The following is a 16,560-nucleotide window of genomic DNA, read 5'->3' as shown; positions in this document are numbered from 1 at the left end:
GTTTACCAAATATATAAATATTTGGTAAACAAATACATATATATATATGTAAATTTTTCATCATAGGAGTTTTGGAATTACGTCCTTTTGGATAGATGAAATGAGACTTGAGATGTTTGGAATTAATATAGAGAAAAGCAAACTACTTTCATAAGTGCAGAGGTGGAGGAGTGAGCATTTGGGGTTACAATCATTGAATTGATCCACTGATTCAGACTTAAATACACTATGACTGTAAAGTCCTATTTTCAGTCAAAGATCAGTGATAGAATTGAAGTTAGCTTTATTTTTGTAAAATTATATTTTGAATAATACTTTATACATATAATTATATGTATCTCATATATAATTAGAGAATATACATACTCTCTACATATATATATATATATATATATATATATATATATATACACATGTAGAGAGTATGTATATTCTATATATATATATATATATATATATATATATATATATATATATTTATATATATATATACGTCCTGTATATATATATACAGTACAGTACAGACCAAAAGTTTGGACACACCTTTTAATTCAATGAGTTTCCTTTATTTTCATGACTATTGACATTGTAGATTCACACTGAAGTCATCAAAACTATGAATAACACATGTGGAAATATGCACTAAACAAAAAAGTGTAAAACAACTGAAAATACCCCTTATATTCTAGTTTCTTCAAAGTAGCAGCCTTTTGCTGTGTTTACTGCTTTGCACACACTTCTTGATGAGCTTCAAGAGGTAGTCACCTGAAATGGTTTTCACTTCATAGGTGTGCCCTGTCAGGTTAATAAGTGGGATTTCTTGCCTTATAAATAGTCATGAAAATAAAGAAAACCCATTTTAATTAGAAGGTGTGTCCAAACTTTTGGTCTGTACTGTATATATATATATATATATATATATATGTATATATATATATATATATATATATATATAAGCTACAATAGTTAGAGAATTTATGTGCAAATGTACTTTTATTGAAATCTAAACTGCTGAAATTTGATTCGGTATGAATCTTTCTAGAATTGATTTTAAATAAATCTTTACACTTCCTCTCTTCTTGTCAGTCGCATAATATGTAAACAGACCATTTGAATAAAAAAAATGTTTCTGAATTAAAAGAATTTTCTGAATCTAAAAAGATTTGTATCTCTAGTAATCATTCATTGACTTTAATAAAACATTTTTATCTCAGTTAAAATGAGCTGTACTTGATGACTCAGGCTCTTTCTTTCCTGGTGTCGTCAGGTCGAGTGAGGCGCTCCTTTGATGTAGGATTTGCAGGCTTCATGCTCACCACTCTCGGGTCTTGGTATGTTCTCTGGGATTATCACATGTTTCCCTGCCAGAAACAAAAGCTGTTTTTCTCACTTTTGTGTCATTCAGGTTTTACTGCAGAAGGAACAACGCTAAGTTACGGGTGCAGCAGAGGGTCATACAGGAGGGCATCCGGAACAAAGTAGTGTATGAGGGAACGTCTCTAGACCCGACTAACAGACCCAGAGCAGACGCTCCATCTGGCCCCTCGTGACGCCCAGCGCCTAATCTCTATAGCAGACAGAATCAAAGCGACACAGGCGGCTACCTCTGTTGGAAGGTTTATTTCTGTTGGCTTGGAAGTCTCTCTAAAGTTTCTGCTACTGCGGAAGTGGTCTGTTAAAGCAGAAATTTTCAAAGTTGCATTTATTCATAAAAACTTTTTCCAATGCAAACAAGAAACTGGTCTTGAAGTTTAAACTGAGAAATCTTCTTTTTTTCTTGAGTCAACTCCAATGACATATTTATCTAAGATGTTCATTTCTGGAACAGTTAATAAAAAAATTTAAAATGCGTAGAGGCTTGAGTGCTTGTTGAAGTTTTGAGTCAGATTTGCTATATTATAAATGATTAGAATGATTTAAGTGAAGCTCCTTCAAAATTCTCATTTATGGTAAAGTATGTCTACTTTTTGTATATTGAACCTCTGGTATAAGTTAGGAGTGATGTCTGGCAGACGAACACAAATGTACATTAAACTTTAAGGTTTTTCTTTCTAAGAAAATTGTAAAACAATGAAGTTTGTGGCTGTAACATTAAAATCTTTTAGTTCACACACACAGTGCATCTTTGTATTATTCACTGCTCAATAGCAGTATGATGAAATGTAAATAGCCTGTTAGCCAGAAGGTGTCAGCATAGCCACACTGAAATTTACTAAGGCTCTTCATCAGTCACCGAATCCCTGAAAGACTCGTTTTGCTTTCAGTATTTTCCAGATAAGAGCCAAATAGCAGCTCTAATGAAGAGTTTTATTACTGCATAGAACAAACATTACTCAAAATGTGCAATTGGTTTATGTAGTAACACATCAGGATTTATCCCCATTCACTAAATTTTGCACTGATGTCACTGATGTCTTGAGAAAAGAAAACTTTGATAACATGTGAATATATTTTCTCTCAAGAACAGAAAAACAATTTAACGTGTTCACTAAAGGAAAGATAAAATTGCTAAACAAAAATTGCTGAGTTTAGTTTGAACACACTCAGCCTGAGCCTTGGTATCTTAAACCAAGGCAGGTTTATTGGAGAATTTCTATGATTGTAAACTTCTAATCAACTTTCTGCACTCATTGGTAAACAAAAACAGGCACGTGCAGAGGGGGGGTGAAGGAGGCTTGAGCCCCTGCCCCTTTTATCCTTGATGTCCCTAGTGCCCTTTTTGATTTTTCTTTTCCAAAACAATTTTTTTTCAATTTTTTATTTTTTTTAATCTGTATGTCAGAGGGCCTGCTTGTGCCCCTCAGCAATAATATTTAGCTAAATATAATAATTTAGGAAAATAGAGTTCGGCTGCTCTCAGTTCCTCTGCCTCCATGTTGTTCAGATACAGGGTCCATGGTGAGGAGGAGGGGGGCGGATCTGTGCCCTCTAAACTATCAAATTATGGGCAAGAATATTTTTATTCACAAACCAAATACACTGGTTTGTGAATAAAAACGTAGGTCTGATGTTGACGTTAGAAAAAAATGTTTCTATTTATATTTTCGTAATTGTCCTTGCAATAGCGAGAAAAAACCCGCCTCGCCCCTAAACACAGAAATGCTTTGGCTGCAGAGAAAACTTCTGACTTTAACTTAATCAGGCTGCTACATGCCCGGTTCGCTGCAGGTAGTCTGAGTCGGTCCCACCAACATATATAAAGAATGTCTGTATTTATATCAGACATCCTGATATAAGATACGGTAGGTACTGCGAGTCGCGACGCAGCTCAAAGCCCCGGTGGATAAGACTCAGTGGATCCTTGCATTGGACTGGCCCTTTGGCTCTCTTTTTTGTTTGCGTGTGTGTGCATGCGTGTGTGTGTGTCTGCATTATCTAAGTGTGGGATAGCTGTTTTCATCAGAGCAATTAATTCAACACTTCTGTGTGCCGTGCCTTTAAAATTAAGGTAACAAATTTAAAGATAAGAGGGGCTCTGTCATATTGACATTGGTTTGACATGCAAATGGCCACTTCTTCCCTCATGGCCATCTCTGGATGATCAAATACATGAGAAGAGAATGTTCAGCACGTCCAGGTCTCATTCAAAGCAGGTAGCTGAACTCTGGCGATAAGGAAGCTGCAGTGGCAGCTGGCTTCCAAGGAATTATACCTTGTGTCATGCAAACACTTTATGCAGTCATCTGCCAGACTGGAACAGCACTCTTCATGTCTTCATGTGATATTTAACTATATTTTCCGCCAAATGAAGTTTACAAACAGTAAACGATGTCTGGAGTAAAAGGAGGTTCACTCATTCTTCACAGGTAAGAACAGACTGGAGTTTAGTTTTTCACTATGCTGATATGAGATTTCTTAAAAGGGCTTAATTCAGGGCCGTGCAGAGACCTTTGGAGGAGCAGGGGCTCAAAGTTAAAAAGGGGCACAATGAACAAGATCTTAAAATACCGTACAACAACATAGCAACAACCCATATTAATCAAGAATTTAATTGGAGTTTACTATCATCTGGGGACAATGCAAAGCAAATGTAAAGTACTAAAGTTACTGTTTCTGCTGCTGACAGTCCTGGAGGGCTGAGTTCATCTGAGACTGTATCTGTTAAACAGACCATAGGTGAGAAGGTTGCTGGTTATAAAGTTATGAAATAAGCAAATTTGCTGTCATTTTACTAATTAAGCCCTAATAATATCTATTTAACCTCTAGAACAACTTGGCTGCAGACTGCTTTAGCAACCGCTTTAGAGATCAAAAAAGGTCAAAGGGGTCAACACTATATAATTCTGAGATCTAGAATTGTAAGACAGGGAAAGAAAACTCAGTAGCTACTGGTAGCTCATGACATTCAAGGGCCCATAGAAATGGTTTAATTGTAAAACCTGTAGCATTCTTTTATAGAGAATGACAATGTTATTAAATTGTATTTAATGCATTCAGCTGAGAAAAAAAATTACATTTAGGATTTAATTAGGAAATTTACTTTGTAAAAGTTTAAAGAATCATCTTGATAGTTTGATTGTTGTGTTACTATGGCTACAATATGGTGTAATCTTTGTGTTTGAGTTGGGTCAAATACATCACAGCAAATAACCAATAATCAGTGATTGATTTTAAACTCAGCCAAAATACCTGGTTTCCCTCTCAAAGACCTTATCGATATTTAAACATGTTAGTGATGCTGAGGTTCTTATTAGGAAGGGTTTCGGGGAGGTTCTGTCTAAAGCCCCATATTACCTTAGGCCGGCCCTGCATGAACAGCTGCTGCAATGCGCATCTGTGGAATCTACCTGGAGTCTACCTGGAATCCCCTGGTTGCCCCTATGTTAGTCCGCCGATGCTTTGGGGACATTTTCATTAATATAATTGTGGCATGTTTGGCTCTACATTGCGGTTCTAATTATTGCTACAGTGTTTTCTCTGGTGTTTATTTTGTGAACTCTATATGCTCTGGGCCGAATCTTCCTTTAACACTTGAGGTTCTGCAATAACTTCTATTTACCTCCAGCCCAGATCCCGTCAGCAGCGGCTTTAACCCGCCTGGTTAAAGCCGCTGGTTGAAGCTCTGCTTCAACATTAAGGTGAAGCAGAGCGAACAGAGAGCAGGTGGTACCGGGGCTTGTTGTGACTCACTAGTTGCAGTACCGTGTCTCATATCAGGATGTCTGATATAAAGACAGACATTCTTTATATCTGTTGGTGGAACCGATTCAGACTGCCTGTAGCGAACCGGGCATGTAGCAGCCTGATTAAGTTAAAGTCAGACGTTTTCTGTGCAGCCGAAGCATTTCTGTGTTTAGGGGCGAGGCGGGTTTTTTCCCGCTATTGCAAGGACAATTACGAAAATATAAATAGAAACATTTTTTCTAACGTCAACATCAAACCTACATTTTTCTTCACAAACCAGTGTATTTGGTTTGTGAATAAAAATATTCTTGCCCATAATTTGATAGTTTAGAGGGCACAAACCCCTCCTCCTCACCATGGACCCGGTGTCTGAACAACATGGAGGCAGAGGAACTGCTATCAGTTCCTCATTATTAGACTGAGGGCAGCCAGACTTTATTTTCCAAAATTATTATATTTAGCTAAATATTATTGCTGAGGGGCACAAGCAGGCCCTCTAACATACAGATAAAAAAATAAAACATGTAAAAAAAAATTTTTGGAAAATAAAATCTGATCGTTATCATTTCTTTTCCTGCATAATCTGCATTGCATTTATTCTAACGTAATGTAAACTTATTTCAAAGAAGAAGAATAGGCTACTTAAATAAATGTCCAAGAAGTACTTTCATTTGGAGTTAAAAAAAAAATCTGCCCAGGGACATCACTTCCCAACTTCCTTTTCCGAATTGTATTTAAATTTCTGAAGTCATGAAACAATGCTTTTGTATTTCATATGAAACTGATGGTATCTACCTTGTTTGGTAAGTGGTTTCCATATTTATTTGTATCATATTCTGACCAAGCATAAAAGGCCATATAACTTGTTACTGGCGCTTGTGTGTGTATCACATGCCAAACTTCGTCCTCCTTCATACCGACCAGGTGGCGCCATCATGACTTCTCAACTTTTATTATAAGTTTGATATGGCCAGAAATATGTTTCTGTGTGAATTGTTATTTTTTCATTAATGTTGTAGTTCCTTGTACCACAATGTCAACATAACTGGTAAGCAGGTAATCAGGAGAATTCGCGGACGGACTGATTGGTTCATAGACTGAGGGCCACAGAAGAAAAACAGCATAGCGTCAGTCCACATATCTACCAAAAGACAGGTGGAGTGGAGCTGCTGGCAAAGAATAAAAATAATAGGAAGGGACAGATTGCGTCTTGCCTTTTTCTATTATCTGGTACAGCGCATCAAATGTTACCATTTGATGCGCTGTCAACAAAGTCCCTTTTAAAAAGCCGAGTTAAAGAAAATAAATGTATACTTCTGCTTTATACTGTCAAATGTGCAAAGGTTATCAACATTTTCTAATACAGCCAGAAGAAAAGACAGCTAGGAGTTATATGTAATTTTCCATCCATCCATCCATCCATCCATCCATCCATTTTCTTCTGCTTTATCTGGGGTCGGGTCACGGGAGTAGCAACTTAAGAAGGGAGGCCCAGACTTCCCTCTCCCCAGCCACTTGTTCCAGCTCTTCCGGGGGTATCCCAAGGTGTTCCCAGGGCAGCCGAGACACATAGTCCCTCCAGCGTGTCCTGGGTCTTCCTCGGGGCCTCCTCCGGTGGGACATGCTTGGAACACCTCCGACCAGATGCCGAGTCACCTCAACTGACCAAGCATAAAAAGCTCTACTCTGAGTCCCTCCCGGATGACCAAGCTTCTCACCCTATCTCTCAAGGAGAGTCCAGACATCCTACTGAGAAAACCCGTTTCAGTCGCTTGTATCCGCGATCTCGTTCTTTCGGTCATGACCCAAAACCATAGATGAGGGTGGGAACGTAGATCGACCGGTAAATCGAGAGCTTCACTTTTTGACTCAGCTCTCTCTTCACCATGACAGACTGGTACAGCGTCCACTTCATAGCAGACGCTACGCCAATCTGCCTGTCGACCTCCCGCTCCCTTCTTCCCTCATTTGTGAACAAGATCCCGAGACACTTGAACACCTCCACTTGGGGCTGGACACCCCCCCAAGTGACCTGGAGAAGGCACTTTACCCTTTTCTGACTCAAGACCATGGCCTCGGATTTGGAGGCCCTGATCCTCATCCCGGCCGCTAAATACCATTTCAGCGAGAGCTGCAGGTCACGACCTGATGAAGCCAATAGGACCACATCATCTGCAAAAAGCAGAGACGTGATCCTAAGGCCACCAAAACGTATCCCCTCAACACCTTGGCTGCACCTAGAAATTCTGTCCATGAAAGTAATGAACAGAATCGGTGACAAAGACCAGCCCTGGCGGTGTCCAACTCTCACTGGAAACAAGCCCGAAATGTGAATGATACTCTGACACTGGTCATACAGGGACCTGACAGCCCGTATCAAAGTGTTGGTGCTGTACTGCATCCCCCTCCTGGTCCAATTCAGGCATCTGCCTGATGGTGGACCAGAATTGCCTCAAAGCCATGCGGAAGTCTTTCTCCATGGCCTCTCCAAACTCCTCCCACGCCCGAGTTTTCTCCTCAGCAATCACCCAAGCCACATGCCGATAGGACTCCTTCTTCAGCCTGACAGAATCCCTCACCGAAGGTGTCCACCAACGGGTTTGAGGGTTGCCGCCGGGACAGGCACCGACAACCTGTGGCCGATAAGCCACTGCTTATCGGCCACAGGTTGTCGGTGCCACTGTACCACTGCTTCGATAAGCTGCCTCGACAATGGAGGCATGGAACCTGGTCCACTCAGACTCAATGTCCCTCTCCTCCCCCAGAACATGTTCAAAGTTCTGCCGGAGATGGGAGTTAAAACTCTATCTCACAGGGGACTCCGCCAGACATTCCCAGCAGACCTTCACAACATGTTTGGACCTGCCAGGTCTGGCCGGCATCCTCCCCAACCACCGGAGCCAACTCACAGCCAGTTAGTGGTCAGTGGACAGCTCCACACCTCTCTCCACCCGAGTGTCCAAGACATACGGCCGCAGATCCAATGAAATGATGACAAAGTCGATCAACAAACTGCGGCCTAGGGTGTCCTGGTGCCAAGTGCACATATGGACACCCTTATGCCTGAACATGGTGTTTGTTATGGACAATCCGTGACGAGCACAGAAGTCCAGCAACAGAACACCACTTGAGTTCAGATCGAGGGGGCCATTCTCCCAACCACGCCCCTCCAGGTCTCACTGTCATTTGGACTTCTTCTGCTTTGAAGTCCAAAGCATAACAAGGGAGTACCCAGGAGGGGCGCTCTCCAGTAAGAGTTATTTTAAATTACTGAGTTTGTTTTGTTATTCTTTGCAGACTATAGCATTCTTTGTAATGTCTTCAAAGCCTTAGAGGAGTTGAAGGAGAACCCCGGGAAGCTGCGAGCCATTCTGACCCTACTGACAGTCACTGGTTCGGTTGAAGAGATGGATTATTATTTTGAATGTCTTTTCTAAAAACCCGCTGTATTAAAATTGATATGGTGCTGTTTTACTTTGGAAGGTTTCATTAATGTTCTTTTTGGTATATATATGTATATTTATCTTGTACAGACCAAAAGTTTGGACACACCTTTTAATTCAATGAGTTTCCATTATTTTCATGACTATTGACATTGTAGATTCACACTGAAGGCATCAAAACTATGAATAACACGTGGAAATATGCACTAAACAAAAAAGTGTAAAACAACTGAAAATACCCCTTATATTCTAGTTTCTTCAAAGTAGCAACCTTTTGCTGTGATTACTGCTTTGCACACACTCTGCATTTTCTTGATGAGCTTCAAGAAGTAGTCAACTGAAATTGGTTTTCACTTCATAGTTGTGCCCTGTCAGGTTAATAAGTGGGATTTCTTGCCTTATGAAAGTCATGAAAATGAAGAAAACCCATTGAATTAGTGTGTCCAAACTTTTGGTCTGTACTATATATATAGTATATATCAATATATATCAATATATATAAAATATATATAAAATATATATATATAATACTATGCCCTGCGACAGACTGGCGACCTGTCCAGGGTGTACCCCGCCTCTCGCCCGGAACGTAGCTGGAGATGGGCACCAGCAACCCTCCCGACCCCATTAGGGACAAGGGTGAACAGAAAATGGATGGATGGATGGATGGATATATAATACTATATACTGTATATATAGTTGTTGTTGCGCAACATCCCCCCCTTCTTCTCTCTCTACTCTTTCACTCTTTCCTTTCTCTTCTGAGAGGGGAGCTCTCCATCTAACGGGTTAATTGAGTTTCCTAAATCTGTTGTTTACCCTGTCCAGAACTGAAGTAAACTCTGTTTAAGCTGATTTCTAGAAGTGATTCACCTGGTTTCTGACGACTAGGGACCTGGTGTCCCAACCTTCTTCTCCCTGTGAATTAGCCAGACTGAGCAGCCTGCAGCCAACTAGTTTCACAGAGCACACCTGTTAACAATCGGTCCTTCTCTAAATTACAACGTGCATTTGTTGTTGAACCAGGTTGGTTTTAGTGACTCGGGCGAGTCCCAAGGATGTTGTTTTACATACCAGCAACCTAAAAACATTTTCCACTTCTTCCTCTCCAGAATCAAACATCAGAGCTATTTTACAACCATCAAAGAAATTTAAGATGACTCATTAATTGAATGTCCACAACATCTTTTAGATTTGCTTTATGCTAAATATTGCACCAGTTCTTCTTCTTTGCCTTTGTTCTTTGTCTTTGCCTTTGTCTTTGTGTTTGCCTTTATCTTCATCTTTGTCTTTGGGGTCTGAACCCAGCTGATGAGAGAAGTGCGATTTGAATCCACATGTTGCGGGGCTGATTGGTCCCCATGCACATGACAGTCTTCGGCTCTGTGGTTTTCAGTCTTCGGCTCTTCTTCAGCTGCAGAGTTCTTTGTCCATCTCGATCTTGGCTCGAAGCTGCCTGGAGGATCCAACCAAAGATTCCTGTTTTGCACCCACCTTTTATAGGGTTTATCCACCCTTTTGGTGCGTTTGCATTGGCTAGCACTGTTGCTGTGCTTGTTTAATTGGCTGTCTGCTTAGACAGATGATCTCATACCCATCCCTGTCTTAAGAGACATTATGTCCTGATGTCTGTGCTAATGTCTCAGGGTTGCTCAACCTCCTATGTCCATTGTCTGCACAACCCCTTCTCTGAAACGTTTACGTTGTTCAACAACCTAGGCCAAATAAGGCGCTGATCATCTCTGCTCTCCTGTTAGTTCCCCTTTTTCCCTTTACCTTTCACCTACCATCTACCTCCAACATATCAGTGATGTTTAATTGCAGTTACACCTTTTTACACCATTTCAAGTTCAATGTCAAAATCACATTTATAACTTCTTTAGCTTCTCTGATTTAGCAATCATTTATAATTTTATAACCATAACTTATTAATTACTCTTATTATAATCTTACATGTTTTCTAAAAACCAAGAATAATCCATGATTCTAATTATTTGATACCAAAGTTACAGTACTTGTTTTTCTTTCACTTACATTTGTTCCCACAAATGTACGTGTAAGTATTATTACAAGTAAACCAATATTAATATAAGTATTTTACTTTGAATCTTATCCAATTACTCAAAATGTTTAGATTTCATTCTTTAAAACTTTCATGCTTTAAAATAAGGAATAGTCTCAGCTATCTCAGCTATTTTTATAAATCTGCAGGCTGAAAACTTACTTCCTCTTTTTTCAGGGAACCTGCTCTTCCTGTTTCATGACTCTCTCTGACTGACTATGATTTCTTATGATTACATAGAAAAAGAAATAGAATTAAAGCAAAGCTTGCAGGAGACAAAAACAACACACACACAACCAGATTTATTTTATTGACATTCAAGTCTACTGTTGGGCCTAGATGTCGCTTGAGTGATTCATTTTAAAAATAACTTTATTTATTATTACTGTTAAACTTAAATCTCCAGCATGGGGAAGTGGAATGAGCTCGGGTTTTCTTGACTATATATAGTAAGTAAAATGAGGAAGGGAGGAGTCAGTGGAGAGCACCGGAGTTGAGCCTTTTTTCATTCAGTGTCATTAACAGAAAGAGAAAAAGGCCGGAAGAGACGATAATGCCGATAATTAAAATGACGTCGATAGTTTTAATTTATTGTACGATTAATTGATTTACCGTTTATCGCGACAGGCCTATATATATATAATTATATATATAATTATACAGTATATATATGGTGCTATATATATATATATATATATGGTGAATGAATAAATGCAATTTTGTCTTGGATAGTCTTTAATGTTAATATTGTAAAATTGATAAATTGATATATTGATCAATTCTTTATAAATTCTCCAATTTGTTAAATGATTATCCCTAGGAAATGGAAGACAACATCAAAGCCTTGCATTCTAATGAAATTGCTGCCATATTATCATTTCCAGACCTGGCTGAATTATATATAGTATTTTATTTTGACCTACTACAAATGAACACTGAAAATTGTCAGCATACCTTCAACTGAAAGTCCGCCGGACGTCTAATGGTATTTAATTTTTACGTATGGAAAATGTCGTCAGACATTCAGCGGACGTTATCTGAACATTCGATGCTAGCTGAAGTTTAATGCGTGTTTCCTTCAATTCAAAAGTTATGTAATTATATTATGTAGATCATTAAACCTAATCTCGATAGAATACATTGAAGTTTGTGGTTTAAATGTGAGAAACTTTTGAATTTTGTCACAGTAAAACTAGTAAGTTTTGTCCTTCATTCTTTCAGATGATCATCATGACCTGCTGCTGTTCACACATCAGCTGAGAAACAACTTCACAGGAAGACATAAGCAGGAAGAGTGCTGCCTCCTATGGCTGATGCCAGCACACAGGTCACGACTCAATCTGAAATCATCAACTTCACCAGCAACAGCACTGCGTCTACAGCAGTGCAGGTAGCCACTGTGATGAAGTGGTTGACATTCGGCATCGGGTTGCCTGTCCTCGTCCTGGCCCTTTATGCCCTCAAGAACCTCTCCAAAGGTTTGAAGGGATTTTTTAAAAACTTTTATTACACAAGACTAAATTGACATAACCCCACATCAGATGATTACATATATGATATACGATATGAGAAGATATGTAATAGGAAAAAACAAAAAACATTTTCTCAAATATCATTGGCTTTTGTTTAAAAAAAATTATGTTTATTTTTAATACATGCATTTTTTTTAAATCCAGTCTCATGTTTAAAGTAGCCCACTGTGTTCAGATGAGCACTTAATAATAAAGAAGAAATATCAAGCCCAAAAACAAAACTGTAACATACTGAATGTTCTCTCTGCTTGTTTTTTGGTGTTGAATACACTAGTGCAGGGGTGTCAAACTCCACTCCTCAAGGGCTGGTGTCCTTCAACATTTAGATGTGCCTCTGTTGCACCACACCTGAATAGAATAATTAGGTCATTAGTAAGGCTCTGGAGAACTGATCTACAGGAGGAAATTAAGCCATTTCATTCCAGTGTTTTGTACCTGTGGCACATCTAAAAACTGCGGGGCACTGGCCTTTGAGGACTGGACTTTGAGACCTGTGCACTAGTATTGTTAGTCAGTTGCTATGGCAATGCATCTGTGCGTAATGTAGCTGCCACAGAGAACGTGAAAAAAGAATACAAGTGGTTTTGAGGTGTTTTTTAACAGTTTTACTGCATTATTGTCTCTCTGCTGTGGCAGACCTGAATTAATAACCCCAACATCTCCAGGTCTTGTTTTGTGCACAGAATGGTTCTACTGCAGCAGTGCCACTGTGGTTGACATGTAAAAGAATCGCCTTTTTATCCTCCAGCAGTGTGCGCATGTGTAATTTCCAGATGTCAACAATAGCATGTAGCATGTCTACAGGTAAATAGTGGGTTAATGCATGGACTAATGTTTATGCAATATGACTTAGACTTAGACTTAGACTGACTTTATTGTCATTTTGCATGCACAGGGTGTATACAGAACGAAATTTCGTTGCATACGGCTCAGGACAATGTTTTGAGCTTCCAATGTTGTGAGGTTACTCCAGAATAAAATAAAATACAGTATAAATATGAATATAATCTAAATATAAAATATAAAGTGCAGGACTGACAGTAAAATAGAAGTTATTTAGCTCTGTACATGTGCAAGGTATAAAGAGTAAAGTGGAGACCAGATTTTGCAATATGTTTATGCAATATGGACATGTGAGTTGTCTCTGCTGCCTCCCCCTGTTCAAAACTCTTCATTTCTCTGATTTGGTGTGGGAATGAACATGTGCCAGGTTGTTTGTCTCTGCAATGAGAGCAATGGGAACAAAATCAGTTTCAATAAATGCCATGTTACCCAGCCTTAATGATAAGATAGAATATGTGAAATCTTGTTTTCAAAGAGTTCATAATTTTATCCGCTCCAACAAGCTGACCAGGGCCTTTGGAAGGGAAACCGGCCCACAGCATCACAGGTTCATGTTCCTCTATACTTTACAGTTGGAGCAAGATGATTTACCACATGTCCATCTTTGCTTTTTTGACAAATATCTAGTAAAGGTCGTCACATGGTTCCAGTTAAATTCTCAGTAGAGTTTGCCAAGCTTCATATGGTTAGTAGGAACAAAACTGTTTTGTTTTTAATCTGGCATTACTTCCAAACAACAGGTTGACTTATTAAGCTATTTCAACCTATCTGTACAAGATAGGTTGAAATAGGTACAACAAGACAGAAATATTAGATGTATGCCTTCACAGTTGACATGTCTGCATGCTGTTAGCATATAAAACCAAAGTTAAATTCCTTATTAAAGCTGTTTCTGATTAAGAGATGTTGATAGGATCTAATAATGAAGAGATGGTAAGCCCAAGATTCCAATCTTTTCTGCAGCTGTTTTGCCTCTTTTACCTTTCTGCCCAACAGCTGATTGCTGGAAATAGATTAGCTCTTGAGTCTTGAGATGGAAGAGATCCATCTTTATTTGTTTCATAGCAACCTGTCACGACGTGGTGACAGTTTTAAAAAACGTAGAACACATGTTCTTTGTAAAAGGGACATATTACAACTTTAAAGAAGTTATTGGGGGGTACAAAAAGCTGTGCCTGTGTGAATTTCCTAAAAATCATTAGCTTCAAAATATTGGAATTTGGACTTTAAGAAGTTAAGAAGTACCTTATTGTAAGGCTGGCATCTTTATCAGCAATAAATTTCTCCTTGTCTGTATTTGATCAAAGATCTTTATCTATCTCAAGCTGTAGACAAACATCAAATAACCAGATAGTTCTGTTTATTTGAAGCCTAGGCAATATGTTGCCTAGGCTTCATAACTTAATCTTCCAGTATAAGTTATTTCCAACACTGTGTTTTCTTTCTAGGTGAGAGCAAGGTTCCCATGCACATCATGTTCCTCCTGGTGTCGGACATCATCAGCTTCTTCAGTCATCCCTCTGTGGATCATAGCATGGAAGCTGACCCGGTCTTCTCCAGCAATGGCACAGACATCATCTTTTACTTTGGGATCATTTCCAACATCTCCCTCATGCTGTTCATAGCCCAGGAGCGCCATCTGCTGGTGGCCTACCCACAGTGTCTTGGCTGTTACACCAGTATCAAACAGTCACCTGCAGTGACCTTCCTGGCATGGGCCAGTCCTTTCGCCATGCTCACCCTCGCCTTGCTAGGCTACAACCTGTGGTTTGCCGTCTCTCTGCTCGTTCCTTTTCCCGTCCTCCTTTTTTTCGCTGTGGATTCCTGGCGGGCGCTACACTGCTCCCGATCCAACCCGCCAAGCCCAGAGAAGAGGAGGACAGTGTTTGGCATCGGAGCAATCTGGGCCAACTACACTTTCCTTTATGCCCCCTTTATCCTCAGCATCCTCTTGGAGGCTCTGTCCTTCAAGGATAAAGTCCCCTACCTGGTGCAGGTGTCTCACCTGCTTCTCTACCTCAGCCCGCTGGTAGACCCCTTCCTTTATATCTTCATGACCAAGGGTCCAAAAGAGGTACTGCGAGCTCTACCCTGCTGTCAAAAATTACAAAAGAAAGAAAACACGACACCCACAGTAGAAACTGTGGCTGAAACTATAGAAACAAGACTTTGAAGACATGTATGTTCAGTATCTCTACATTGTGAGCATCCTGTTCTCTCAGTGGGATGAATTAACCCCCTGTTGGACTTCTTTAATTAACAAATAAAATTTAATGGAAAATAATTCTATGCATTTTTAGGACTAAAGATGCTATTCATTGCAAAATATGCTCAGAAATTGAGCAATGGGAACAAAATCAGTTTCAATAAATCTACTTTGATAGCACCTGCTTTGTTGATGTGAGAAATATTTATCTCCAGATGAACCTCAAATTAGGAGTAAAAACTATTGACCTACTGTGGATTCTTGCTGGAACCGGACTCGGACTGAATGTCTTTTACAATCTTTAACCAATTTTTCTGCTTGTTGACAATGAAGACTCAACACGTTCATTAGCCAGATTCTCCTTATTCAGAGTTTCAGTGTCAGGCGAATGCTGCAGATTTGGTTTCTAATCATTCTTTATCCTTCCTGTGTTTTTTTTTCTTTATCCTGTGATTCTCGTCTACGGTCAGATTGAGAAGAAGTGAAGTAAGAACCTAGCAAAATGTTTCTATAAGTCTGACTAGACATAAACTACATTGCCAAAAGCCTTCGGTCATTCCTTCTGATCAGCGAATTCAGGCTTGGAACACTTACCTGTTTCAGGCTAATTTACAAAAGGCAAAGCTAAAGGTTTAGTCTCATTCAAATATATCAGGATAAATTTGGCAAGATATGAACAGTTACATTAGCAGGAAGGATTCTTGTACCCATATTACACCAATTGTCAACAACAAAGACTTCCTCCCAGGAGTGAATTCAGCAGTATTTGGAAACTGGCATAAAAAAGGTATCAAAATAATATCAGATCTATTTGACAATTATAATACATTGATAGATAGCCTTTGCCCAGCTTCAAAATAAATCCTCTCATCCAAGGATTTCTATGTTACAAATTCGTCACTTTGTAGCATCTGGTATTAGGGTGCCGTAGGACCCTTACATGCTTCCAGGGCCAATAGAAAAATTCCTTATCAAGTTTACTTTAAATAAAAGGTTTTATTCCAAGATTTTATGTTTTACAATGAAGTGCTCATAATGATGTTGGGAATGTCTTCAGACATTGGGAGGAGGATCTAGGGAAATAGGTTTATGGGAAATAGGTTTGGGAGAACTGCTTTAAATTATCCCATTCTTTGTTTTTGAGTAATAATTTTAAAGAAATTCAATAGATGAATAGATCTAGATCAATAGATGAATACATAGACAGCACAGGATTCCATATTTTCTTAATAAAATAAATTCCAATTGATCACCATTGTGTCCCAAAAGTAGGACAAGGACAAGAACTTATTTTCATCTTTTCTGGGAATGCCCTTCTATATCTAGGTTCTGGAAATGTGTAACTAACTC

The 16,560-nt window shown here is 39.1% G+C and overlaps 2 protein-coding genes across 3 annotated transcripts in view; both read left to right on the top strand.

Annotated features, from left to right (window-relative positions):
* cox20 (cytochrome c oxidase assembly factor COX20) overlaps positions 1 to 12,393 on the top strand; it is a 26,444-nt gene extending 14,051 nt beyond the window's left edge. The window contains exons 3-5 of one of the 2 annotated variants that reach the window (XM_028007570.1): positions 1,268 to 1,331; positions 1,406 to 1,478; positions 11,851 to 12,393. In XM_028007570.1, coding sequence (XP_027863371.1) covers positions 1,268 to 1,331; positions 1,406 to 1,478; positions 11,851 to 11,889 — 176 coding nt within the window. In that variant the 3' untranslated portion in view covers positions 11,890 to 12,393. Of the gene's footprint in view, positions 1 to 1,267; positions 1,332 to 1,405; positions 2,116 to 11,850 lie in introns of those variants that run through there. The other variant, XM_028007569.1, reaches the window with a different exon arrangement.
* On the top strand, positions 11,919 to 16,560 carry LOC114138352 (uncharacterized). The gene is made up of 2 exons (XM_028007568.1): positions 11,919 to 12,107; positions 14,453 to 16,560. The coding sequence occupies exons 1-2, from the start codon at positions 11,936 to 11,938 to the stop codon at positions 15,175 to 15,177; spliced, it is 897 nt and encodes a 298-aa protein (XP_027863369.1). The 5' UTR covers positions 11,919 to 11,935; the 3' UTR covers positions 15,178 to 16,560.

This window comes from Xiphophorus couchianus, chromosome 22 (assembly GCF_001444195.1).
Source record: "Xiphophorus couchianus chromosome 22, X_couchianus-1.0, whole genome shotgun sequence".
In the NCBI taxonomy this organism is placed as follows: Eukaryota; Metazoa; Chordata; class Actinopteri; order Cyprinodontiformes; family Poeciliidae; genus Xiphophorus; species Xiphophorus couchianus.
The sequence above is the reverse complement of the archived record's forward strand: the minus strand, read 5'-3'. Positions and strand labels throughout refer to the sequence as shown.

What these genes read in the sequence shown, in the direction of transcription:
- LOC114138352 (XM_028007568.1), top strand. Translation starts at nt 11,936, where the DNA reads ATGGCTGATGCCAGCACACAGGTCACGACTCAATCTGAAATCATCAAC. An exon ending in CCTCAAGAACCTCTCCAAAG is followed by an intron (nt 12,108 to 14,452) that starts GTTTGAAGGGAT and finishes TTTTCTTTCTAG; the next exon opens with GTGAGAGCAAGGTTCCCATG.